We start from the raw sequence: 12806 nt of genomic DNA, 5'->3' as shown, positions 1-12806 counted from the left end.
ATGTGCTACTTGCACTGCTTTCTCCCTACAGTGGCATCCGTGGCCCTGATACCTGCCACAAAGAAAACCAGTCCCCAGTTGGGTAAAAAACAGAAGGGACTTCACCAGATATATTTTGCTTTTAATAATGACAGTTTGTTTATGGTTAAATATCTTACTAATGCCTCCTTTCTATGGTTAAGCAGGGATTCCGGCAAGAAGGTAAAATGACTGTAGGACCCAAATTCATTTTACTCTGCAAAGAGCCTTATTCTTTCTCTCTCCCCCACACCTCACTTCCTTTCTTTTTCTTAAGTATTTTTGTGGAGTTAAAGTCAGTCTTAGTCTTCTCTGAGAATATGTTATGCACTGGCTATCACTGGAAGAAATGTAAACTCTCCTGTTACATGGGGCTGTCTTTTCAATTTACTAACAAATTACTTCAGGGTCTATGGTTAAATGAGCTAAAACAATATTTTGTGGAATTTTTTTTCTTTTCTTTTGTTCAGAAAAAATACAGAAAAAGTTCTTAGTCTACATTGGAAGAACTTATATTTTATGAAGAGTATGTTGTTTGGGAGGTTGCATAACTTAACGGCATTCCCAAGATAGCTTATGAAAAGACTCATTTTCTGCAGGAAAAATATGATTGGGCTTTGGCATCTTTCCATTTTTCTTCTGAATGCAGGTCTAAATGATTTATTGAGTTTTATAATATGCCTAAGAGGCAACTACTTGTTGGTGACACATGAATAGAGCACACAGTACCTGTATACCAGGAGCCCCAAATAACTTCTATACAGATGAATAAACAAATTGATAGGAAATATGCTATCTTTTGTAAACAGTACAGCTTTTCTTTTTTTTGAAGGGCTTAATACGTGATTATAATTTCAGTAGAAACTCAAATGGCAAAGAGATCCAATGGGTATGATAAATGAATGAAGTGGGCTGTGTGTACTCATAGGGAATGGTGTGGACTGTGACAAAGTAGAAAGGACATTTTCAAAGAAAAGGACAGGGTCTACTGGTTCCAGCAGTTGATACACTGCAAGAACAGGAGCCTAGGGTAATCAGGTACACCTTGTTTTCATATGCAATTTTCAAATTTTCTTATGGGAAGACATCACTGTCAGATTAAATTTAGAAGGTCTGTAGGTAGGCTTCAGCCTAGCAACCTCCAGTTTGCAACCCCAACTTAGAGGAATAGGTGATTTCCTCCTCTGAAGGCAGAGGAAAGAAACTGGTAATGTGAGGCTGGGTATGGCTTCTCTCCATCTCTTTTTCACCAGTGCAAGCATTAGCCTTAATAGTGCAAAAAATCCTAACAAGAAGAATGAAAAAGGCAATGTAAGTATTTCTAATTTCACATTTAATTTTCACTTAAAAAAAAAAAAAAACACAAAAGATATGCTTTGTGGAACAGAAGAGAGTCTATAAAAGAATTTCTTCTTTTCACTGATTTTGGAAGAGATTGAGGGCTAGGATACATAAAAATTTGATGACCCAGAAAAATTTTTTCACCTAATTGTAAAGCTATGATTTATGTTTTACAAGTCACTGAGGCAATCAAATTAAAATTCTGTCTGATATCCCAAGCACAGGTTTTAGAGGATTCAGCAAGGTAAGAACTGACTGGGACATGTGCTCCAGGTTCTAGATATTCTTGGAAACTCAGCACAGTAAGGACTTCCTGGGCTCAGCAGCTCCCTAAGTCAACTGCATTAGGTCAGAAAGCCTGCAGATCTGTTACAACTAAGATGCAATATTCTGACTCAGAAAATTAACTGTCTTCTATAGTAGATTTGATGTTTGGTCCAGGATTAAGATTTGGTATATGAATTCAGACGTGCTCAAATTGCTTTTGTTAGCCGTACCTGCAGATGCAGTCCTGCTGCTGAACCACATGTTCTTGCAGGTAATCTAACCTGCTAAGGAGCAAGAATATGCCCTCACAGAATTACCGGAGTGGGAAAGAGGTCAAGGCGGGAGAATAACTACAATACATTAATTGGGGGGCACATATATTAAATTCTACAGGCCAAACCACTTTAGACTTTAAGAACACAGTAGGAAGAAATTCTCCATAGGTTGGGAGATGCAGAAGGGAAAATTGTCAATTCTTAGGAATCTTTGAAGCACTACTGACAGCTAAATTTGGCCATCACAACTATTTAGACTAGGTATTAACTTCCTTTTCCTGAATGTTATTAAAAAAAAAAAAAACAGTACTTTTGGCCTTTTCTGTGTATATAATGGACTAAACTGGAAATAAATGCCATAAAGAGAAAATACAGACTATGAGGAACGATATCACCTAGATCTATTGTCTATGATACCCAATTCCTTGCCCTTTGTACACATAAACATTCATACATACATATATGTATATTTTTGAAAATATAAATACAAATAGACTTAGGAAATAAGTTTTGAGACTGAGTTTGTTTTATTGAATATGGTACTGAAATAACTCACCATAAAATCTATATTATTGTCTTCATTCCTGAAGTGTTCCATCAACTTCTCAAAGCGCTGTTTTTCTCCGCATACCTGAAATACACATTTTCATGATGCATGTGAAATTCCAAACATAAGCATTCCAATATTAGATGCAGAAATTTTAGCAATAATAATTATTTCCAGAATATTATTTTTTCCTTTCTCCCTCTCTCTCTCATGCTATCTCCTAAGCTAGTTAACTCACAAATAGCAATATGAGTTAGGATCAAAAGTTGACCCTTGGCTTGTTTTGCATGTTTTCTTGATATTTTGAAATCTTTGTCAAATGCACTTTTTTCCCCATTGGTTATCTCTGCAGTCCCACCAATTTTTCAGCTTACATTTATAATCCCAGAATTTTTCTTATGGTGTTTAAGAAAAAAGTGATCACAGCATTCCTTTTTATAAGCGTACTTTTAAAACAAATATGATAAAAGATCTGAATAATTCAGGATTTAAGTTCCTTGAAAAGCAAGTTCAAATGTTCATATTATGTCTATATCAAGCAGTTTAGTGCATAAACTACAACATGTAAGTAAATTAGATATGTTGAGATGCTATATTAACCCATTCAAATTGAGAACAGAAATTGTAGTAATTTGTGAAGCAGCACCCTGAAAGCCGAAAGCATACATTCAGCTTATGTTTATGTTTTTAATTTAACAGGTGAAAAGAGAAGATATAATACTATGAACACCAGGAACCCACCTTATCTGTTTACATATGGAATTAAATACCTGGAGTGAAAAACACATAGTAACAGAAAGATTTGTGCCAAATAATAACTCTCTGGAAACTTAGTCCCAAAATCAAAAGATAAAGCTTAATTCTGCCAAGTGTCCTTGGTTACCATTTTTAGAACAAAGCCCTGCATCAACTGGCTTGTTCATTCCCTTTTCAGAGAATACCTATTCCAGTACATTCAACCTTTAACTTAACAGAAATAAACATATAACTGGGTATAAGAATGCAGTAATAATTGGCCCACCTGCCCTGCATAGGTACAATGAATAAGGCGGCAATTCACTAATAATCAGGGATTGTGTCCAGGGAATTAGAAACAATGGATTTGAAATGGGTCGAGTAAAGCACATATGGGCAGTAACAAAACAACTATTTATAGCCTGTTAAGAAAAAGGGATGACATCAAATCCAGAGCAAGCAATATGAGATTAATTACATGGTGGGTAAAGATCCCAAAAATCACTGTACTAGCCAGGTAGATGGGACTGAAATAGGCATTGAATCATAAACATAAGACCTGTACGGTGGCCTAGGGGTTAAGTCTAGCACTATCACTGTTATGGCCTGAGTTCAATCCCTAGTCAGGGAGCTAACCCATATATGGCACAGCAGACCTCTCCTGTCTTGCTCACTGTTCCCCTCAGCAGTGTATTTCAGTAGATCTGCCTGTTCTGCTCCCCAGTCTGTCTCTGGTGAACCCTCTCACACCCCATACTGCTGGCCTATACCTGAGTTCTTCTACACAAAAATTAAAAAAAAAAAAAAAAAAAAAAAAAAGTTTAACAAAAAAAAAAAGAGTCATAAATATGTTTTTTAAGAAATCCTTTAGTCTGTCAACAGACAAATCGGTGCTGAGAACATGTGTGTTGAAATGGAGAAATATCTTTAATCTCCAAAAACAATGGGCTCAAATATCTTCCAATTTGCAGTTGCTATGAACGTAATGAAATGATTCCAAATGTACAAAATGACACACTGCCAACATAGATACCAGCTTTAGGAAAACTTTTGAAAATTATCCTACCGAGGACTCTGCTCCACAGTGAAAACTAGCAGGGTCCCCAACAATCAGCTTGACAAGCCCCTCTTTGTAAAAGTTAAGACTGCTCTGTTGCCAAACTCTATTAATGAATTCAAGGTGGTGTTTTCTGACATTGCTCCATAGGAACAGCATGGATTCCAGAGGCCCCTTGATTTCTGCGCAAGGAAAGGAAGCATGCAAACCAGATTCACATTTGTTTCGATATTATTTTAGCCATCATTAAACAAGTGTATACTACAACCCCACAGGAAATGGGAAGATATGTTTAGGGAAGGTTGGTAAAAGTCATGTACCACATCAAAGGAAAGTCAACTTAGCTCATACAGCTCACATCTGGACCACCCCACACACTTGGTTAAAATAGGGCCATCAAGGCTGAACGTGCCTCTTCTCTCCTTTGAAATCGCCTCACTTTAGAAAACTGGTGAGGATGAAATTAAAAAAAAAAAAAGACTGACTTTTCAGTTATTTTCAAAATCAACACGTTGGCCTCTGTGGGGATGCTCTCACAGGCGTCATCAAAACGTATATAAGAACTAGCAGCTTATTTGCACATACGCTATTGTACATCCTATATTGCTGCACATAACTTTCATCTGCCAAAAAATACCGACAATATATGACCTGAAAACCTTCAAGTTAAAAAACTGCACTACTGAAACTGAAAATTTTCATTTCTTGACTTTATTCATTGGTATTTCTTGCAACCCAAAGAGCTCTAACAGCGATTTCCTGTATCACTATTATTCCCTGGAGTAGGTGGAGTAAGGAGAGAACTGAAGAGAGGCTGAGCAGACAGACTGGGGTGGGGGTGGGAGTTTATTTCACAGAAATTAGACTTGCATTGAGAGCAGCCAGGACTACTACAAAGTAAACTAGCAGAAAAATAAAAGTATATGTTCTGGCAAAGCATGTACTCTACTATAAACAAAGAGGCATCTTTGTTTATAAATAATTTATAGATCAGTCTTGTGTGAATAAATTTCCTGACATTGATTAACACTGTGTACAATGAGCACACTCCGGCTGGGGTCCCGGACCTCAGTCTATAACACAGGCAGTTGCCTACCCACCCCTGGGGTGCTGCCTAACACATGCGGCCCTCTGTGCACCGTGGAGCTCCCATGCTGCTGGGCTATGAGGGCTAAAATGGGACGGCACAGAACACTCAAGAGTGGACTGTAAGTCCTGGGTTACAGCAGACAGCTCTGCACTGCTCTGCCGCAAACTTCCCTGAACTTCAGCGTTTCACAACTCTTACTTCAACAGCTTTAGATTACATCGTTGGCTTTCAGTTTCTGTTTTTAAAAAGCCATAAGGTGACAGAGGAACATTGTGGGGGCTCCAATGGCAGGGGGCTTGGCAGGGAAAGAAAAACCACAAATAAGTAAGGTTCTTGGGACTTCTGTCTCCATTTATCTGACTCTGTTTTATTATGTTGAGTTGCGCCATAGGTTCTTTTGAAAATAAAAGTTTCATTGAAGGCTTTCATGGTTAATAAAAGTTTGAGAACACTCTCTCACTCAACACCTTGAGCTTTGAAATTATAATCTAGGCATGGCAATTTAACATGATATTCCCACACTGAATGGTTTGGAAGTGTTTCACAAACCTAATTTACAGATGCACTCAGTTCCGCAGGCCCTGTGTACCAAGCACAAGGGCCAGGGCACTATCTCAAAGCATCTGGCTGACTCAGTTTTCTTAGTGGATAAATTCTGCCCTGCCCAGAAAATATAGGCCACACCCAGGACAAGCAAGATACATTTCCACTTCAAGGAGAACTGAAGCAAAAGCATAACTCTTGCCAAAAAATAGCTCAACTCTGTTCTCCAACATCTGCAAAAGACATTTCTGAACAGAGTCCCAAACCATTTGCATAAATCCGGGCAGCAATTTAAAGCATCTCTAAGGGTGAGCAGAGGTTAGGAGATGATTTCCCTAAAGGCTTCTAGGAAGAAAAAAGAGGTTTTCACAAAAGCTTTGTAGTAAAGAGTATTATCTTGCTAACCAGATGTTGAAATTAAGACTGCCTGCCTTCAGCTACCTCTCCAACCCCCTTCAAGGTCAGGGACTGTCTCTGGCTTCCCCCAGCAACAGGTCCCAGGCCATCACACAAAATCTGCAGCAGGACGGAGGCCTGCTCTTATGAGGTAGCTATAAAATATGGGTTAGTTATATAAAAATTAAAGGCCCCTTGCTAAAGTGCTTCCTTCTTGCCTGGCGCCTGCCTTAATGCCTTCTTTTTCTCTTCTCACAATAGGCCTCTGTGATTCACAAGGTTTGCTGCAGGAAGGCACTTTTTTAAAGGCACAGGCTATGATGACTGACTGGCCTGCTACAGAACATATGTTCTGTTTCCTTTGCAAGGTCACATGAAGTAAACAGTTAATTCATAGTTAGTCCTACATGAAAAGCATCTTTAACTTTTTATTGCAAGACCAACAGCTTGGACGTTACTTGACATTAAGATGGCCTAAAAAAAACTACTTTTCTGGGGTGTTCTGTGGTTGTTGTTATCTATTAGATTTTTCCCCCCAAGGTGACTAGAGATTTCACACATTGACACCAAATGGCTGCTGTGACAGAAGCAGATCACCTGGGCCTGCTGCTGATTGCTATATTTCCTTGGGATTTAAAAGCAGAAACATTGATCAAATTGAAGTATTCTCAAACTGAGCCACCTTATCGCATTCCACTGAAAGAAAAAACTAACAAAAGCCAAACAACTAACTGTATCTCAGGGTCCATGCAGCCCTCCTTCTCAGAAGTTAATAAAACATTTCTATCAATCTTGGGCTGGTAGACATCTGATTATAAGCTGGAGGTTTCATCTACATAATGCTAAACACCCTTGTGAAAACTTCAATCACTTTTCCAGATGTTTCCAAATATCCAGATGTTTGGCACTAGACACACAAAGTATCCAGATGACTGTTTTACTTTCCATGCATATATTTTGCTGTACTGAATAAGGAACCCTGACACACACAAAAAAAAAAAAGGTCAGTAAAATCCCCAAATAACAGCATGTTGCCACACTGCACCTTTAATGAGAAATGCATTTTTATCATTCCTCTGAAATAAAATGACTTTCATTAAATACTAGAAAGCCAGGCTCCAGGTAATATAATACCTCATAAATAACATCTTTTCGGAAGTAGTCCAACTAAAAACTCTCTGATTTCAATGTGAAACTCACATCTCCTGGTGACCATTAAAGACGGATTTTTCAAGGCTTCTGTTCCTACAGGAAGACCAATACCTTCCAGTTCTTCAACAGAGACTAGTATTTGAACAGCTACCTGAGGGTTAAATGACAAACACTTTCAGGCATCTCTGCAAGGACTTAACCCATCAGTCAAGATTCCTCAGAAGTAGAATGCAGTCTAAGACTATGCTGTATTTCATTCATGTCCCCCAGTGTCATCCTTTGAGCACATGTAAGTCAGTCAAGCAAGGCAAAGGAGGGGACACAATGACACATTTCTAGTGGTCATCATGTGTTCTCTAAACCACAGCAAGGGCACAGGGTAGAAAGTGTTTAAGCCTGTGGCATTTTCACCATAGACTTTGGGACCTGCCCAGGAGCCAGAAGTCAATCCATGGTGCTTTTCTCATTCCTGAATTACAATAAACCACATTTAATTGGTCAAAGATGTGCTATGAATTCAGAACCCCAGAAGACAAGGTCTCTGCTTAATAGGGCAAAGACCACAGCCTAACAATAGGCAAATAGCTCAAGTGTGTCCACTGCTGCCTTGTAACTCATTTCACATCACTTCTGCTTCTTCTGTTTCTGTTCCAATTCTGAAACTTAAGCGGAAGAACTCTGCTCTTGCCAGTCCAAGATGACAGCAGACAACGAATTTTTGTCAGCAGTTCCCAAAATGTGACGCTCAAAACACCATGGGTCCCTGAGGTCCTTTTTTACCCTTTTACAGGATCTGTGACGTCAAAGCCACTTTCTATAATAATGCTTACATGTTCTTGCCTTTTCCACACACTTGACACTTGCACTGGTGGTGCAAAAGCAGTGGTGGGTGAGTAAAACTGCTGATGTCTTAGCACAAATCAAGAGAGTGACACCAGTGGTCAACAAATTCTTCACAGCCTTGCATTCCCATGCACAAAGAATAAAGCCATCTTCACTACTACTAATGATGCAACAAAACATATTCATTTTATTAAATATCAGCCCCTGAATACAATCTTTTTAATATTCTATATGATGAAAGGAAAGCCTGAATAAAACACTTGAGCTGCATGTTAAAACTGTTCTGACAAAAAGCACTTCTGTGATTATTTTAGTGGCAAATAAACTAGCCACTTTATCATTATGGATAATATTTGTTGCCTATGACAAAAATTGAGCTTTCAAATAAAAATGATAACTCTGCAAAACATGTATCCACCATGAACTTGACAGCTTCCCAATATTTAAAGACTATTCTGATAAAAAGCTGGTGGTATTTAATAAAAGGAATTTCTTAAAATACTGAATTATGAAGTATGTCAACAGTTAGCAGATAGATAATTCAGTAAAGTGATATTTTCCAAATCCATTTCCATTCCATTGCATTTTATTACAAAATTCATTCAAAGTGCAAGATGGGGAAATAACTGTCAATGTGATTGAGTACAAGGCATTAATATGGTTCCAGATTCCACTTTACAGCTAACCTATACAAAACTACTACTTATCCAGTGTTTGTAGAGTATAACACCAAAGAAGACTGTTTACTATTATCTGAAAATGCTATTAAAGTATTTCCTTTTCCATCTGCATATCTGTGTGGGAATGAATTTTCTTGATCTACTTCAACCAAAATGAAATAAATGACTGAACGCAAGCATTCTTTTATTAAGCTAGACTGTAAAAGATATATGTAACAGGCCTCCTTGGTGGTGCAGGGGTTAAAGACAGTGCCATCAAGCTATCACCAGCCACTGCAGCATGATTTCAATCCCTGGCTGGCCAGGGAGAAACCCACATGGTGCAGCAGACCTCTCCTGCCTCACCCGCTGCTCCCCTCAACAGTGTATTTCAGTAGATCTGCCTGTTCTGCTCATCATTCTCTCTGGTGAATCCTCTCACCACCCCGCACCTCTGGCCTATACCCCAGCTCTTGTATGCATAAATAAATAAATATTTTAAAAAGATATATATAAGATAGGGCCTCCCCTGGTGGCGCAGTGGTTGAGCGCTGGGCTGCCCGCAGCCTCTGCTGCGCCGGTTCAATCCCTGGCCACTGGCGAGGGTCCCACATGGCACAACAGACCTCTCCTGTCTCGCCTGCTACTCCCCTCAGCAGTGTATTTCGTCGGTCTGCCTGTTCTATTTCCCACTCTGGCTCTGGTGAATTCTCTCACTCTCCCATGCTTCTGACTGTACCCAGTACTGGTATAAATAAATAAATCTTAAAAAAAAAAAAAAAGATATATGTAAGATATATATAAAGATAAGTATATCTTTATATATAAAAAATATAAAATAATACCACTACTATGGAATGAATTGTCTCACTAAATTCATGTTAATGCCCTAGCCCACAATTCAATTGCACCTGGAAACAGGGCTTTTAGGAGGTAAGTAAGTTTAAATGAGGGCATAAGGGTAGAGTTCTACCCTAGTGGGACTGGTGGCTCTGTAAGAGAAAGAACGATCTATACGCACACACATGTATGCACATGCACACACACATAAAGCCAGACGGACACTCAGGAAGAGGGCAGTCATCTGCAAGCCAGAAAGAGGACCCTCATCAGAACCCAACTAGCAGGCAGGAGGACTTTTAGCCTCCAAAATGAATTTCTATTGTTTAAGACACTCAGTCTATGCTATTCTATTATGGCAATGCCAGGTGACTAAGACAGCCACAGTTCTCACTAGTTTTTTTAGTTCTGGAAAACAGGTTATTTTTATAGAAAAAACAGTTTATAAATTTTTTAATAAAACAAGTTTTATCAAAATTTTATTGTGATTTGTGACATGATAATTACCAACACAGAAACCCGCACAAACAAAAACTTTTTTGGGTCCTCAGTTATCTAGCAGAGTGTAAGAGGGAGCCCTAATGCCAGAAGTTTGAGAAGGACTCAATTAAAGAACAGCCTCTTTGTTTCTACACTGATGATGAACTTTAAAAATGCAAAACTTGAAGTAAGCAGGCTTTTTTTTCAACTTGTAAAATTTCTAGCAAGACCATTGGGTAGTCAACCATACCATATAAAGCACAACTACATTACCATTTTTCCACAAAGATAAAGTCATACCACTCAGAGACAGGAAAGGTTTTCATACATAAAAAAAGAGCCTTCTACTAGTTTATACAGCAGCGGTGAAAAAAAAAGATCTCCCTTCAGCTCTTAGATTAACAAGGCCAAGTACAGTCCTTGGCACTTACTAGGCGGCACAGTAGCAGTCCCTATCAGCTTTCTGGCTCTCCGAATGTACCTGCCACTGACACGTGGAGGCTCACAGCAAGGCTAGATATTCTTTTCTGAAAACCAAGTGAATGCCAGATCCTGAGAAGAGCATGAGAGAGCAACAGAAATAATTCCTTCCCACGTGATCTACAGACCACACATTGTTAAAAGTTCAGTGAAAATCAGACTCAGGGAATGCATCCAAGGAAACAGATTTCTCCTAGGATGACTGACACCACCATAATACCAAAAAATAAAGTACAAACACCCAAAGAACAAAATGAAGCTGCTCCTTGCCATGTATTAAGCAGGCCTTTGATACCTACCATGGAGAAGACATTCTTTCTTCATTTTACACCTATTCCTGGAAAATACTTCGAAGTGGAAATTCAGTGCTGTTCTTAGCGGTAGACCAGTAAATCAGGAGCACTTACATGTGCTGCTGGTACATTTACTGGTAGGGAAAGAGCCCTCATTTTCCATGGCCAAAACCAAACTGCTGAAACAAAACAGAGCTAAAGCTCATGTTACCAAGATTGGCTATTTCCATTCTCTGATGACGCAGAGTTGAGGGGGAAATTTTTGTCAGAGAGCTCAAATTCATGATCAGGGTAACTGACAGTAATTACTGGACCATAATCAGGAACCGCTGAGCCATTTTCTTTTACTGAATGTGTTTCAGTCAATTGTGAATGAAAACTAGTATGACCATACACCCTTGGCAGTTGCTATGCAGAATGAAAGAGCTGGGCAGCAGCCACATGCACCACTGTGGCCAAGGCATAAAAAATGGCTGCTGAACTACCATGAGAAGAACCAAAGTTGGGGTTTCACAAAGGAGCTGGGAAATAAAGTCTAAACAATGACTTGAAAGTTCAGTCTCTCAGAAACCACCAAAACCAGGAATGCTTTCACAGACAGGTCTCACTATGGCAGGTACTACCAGTGAGCCCAGTGTAGACAGCTCACTTTCTAGTTAAGAAAACAGCAAGCTCCTTGGACATGCTGCAGAGTTTTTAAATGAGACTTGGGTTTAGAGACTGGCGTAGCTATTTCCAGATGTAGCCATTTCCAGATGGTCATAAAAGGGAAGTAGGGACTAAAATCACAGTAGCCTCAAATCACTGCAACCTCTCTTTAATCTTGTTATTAACAGGCTTTAGATAGGTTACTTTTTGCTCGTATGTAAATTTCGTTACCTGTCATTTTGTAGTCTAGGTAACTTGTTTTTATATCTGCAGTCAAAGTAGTACTTAGCCTTTCTCAGATAGAGCTATAACAATATATATGTATAATATATATTACATGCAGGAATTTATGTGTAGACAAAATTTCATGTAGAATCATACAATGGTAGAATTGGAAGGGGTGTTGAGACTATTTGACTAACTTGTCACCTAAAGCAGAAACCTGTAACATAAAACACCACATCCCCTAGATTGCCTCCCATCCTTTCTATCCTTCGTGTTTGTATGCTCTTCTGAACATCCTTCTAACCCATTCTTGCCTAGTCCCCTTACTCTTGAAAACTGTTGCCCCTATAGAATTTACCTTTGTAGTTACAATCCCCTTCTCTATTTGGATCTCTTCCCCACACACACACAAACTCAAACACACACATGCACACACACACTCACCTCCGTTTGAGCCTGTTTTCTCATTCATTATCTTTACTTCAGGCTAAGACTCTGACCTTGAGCATTTTACCATCACTAAAAAAATAAGTATCAGTCTAATAAAAGTAAATCTTAACTCTCTTCACCTGAGGGAGGGGAAAAAAAAAACCCACCCACTGTGGTCACATTCTTTCTTCTTAATTAAACACACACTGTTTGAATAGATTTTTATTCCACTGTCTCTTGATGACTTTTCTCCAATTTTATGGCTTCATTTTGTGATGACTACAAACTTGGTCCAGTCATTTAATGCCTGGACTTCCTCTCTGCCAAACAAGTGTATTTTACACAGAACATCAGTATTCTTCAAGATTTATCCAAAGCATATAAAATTCGCTTCTCAGATTTCCACAGTATCAAATGGAATAGACATAAAAGCACTTTATAAACTGTAAAGTACTATTAGTTAGTTTCCTTTCCCTTTTTCTTTTTCC

At 38.8% G+C, this 12806-nt stretch overlaps 1 protein-coding gene across 5 annotated transcripts in view; it reads right to left on the bottom strand.

The window, feature by feature from the left end:
• FMNL2 (formin like 2) overlaps window positions 1–12806 on the bottom strand; it is a 280386-nt gene that overhangs the window by 35844 nt on the left and 231736 nt on the right. For all 5 annotated transcript variants that reach the window (XM_054699725.1, XM_054699727.1, XM_054699726.1 and 2 more), the window contains exon 10: window positions 2458–2532. In XM_054699725.1, coding sequence (XP_054555700.1) covers window positions 2458–2532 — 75 coding nt within the window. The remainder of the gene's footprint in view (window positions 1–2457; window positions 2533–12806) is intronic.

The sequence above is a fragment of the Talpa occidentalis genome, unplaced genomic scaffold (genome assembly GCF_014898055.3).
Source record: "Talpa occidentalis isolate TD23 unplaced genomic scaffold, MPIMG_talOcc4v2.1 talOcc4.3, whole genome shotgun sequence".
Classification (NCBI taxonomy): Eukaryota; Metazoa; Chordata; class Mammalia; order Eulipotyphla; family Talpidae; genus Talpa; species Talpa occidentalis.
This window is presented reverse-complemented; position numbering and strand designations above follow the sequence as displayed.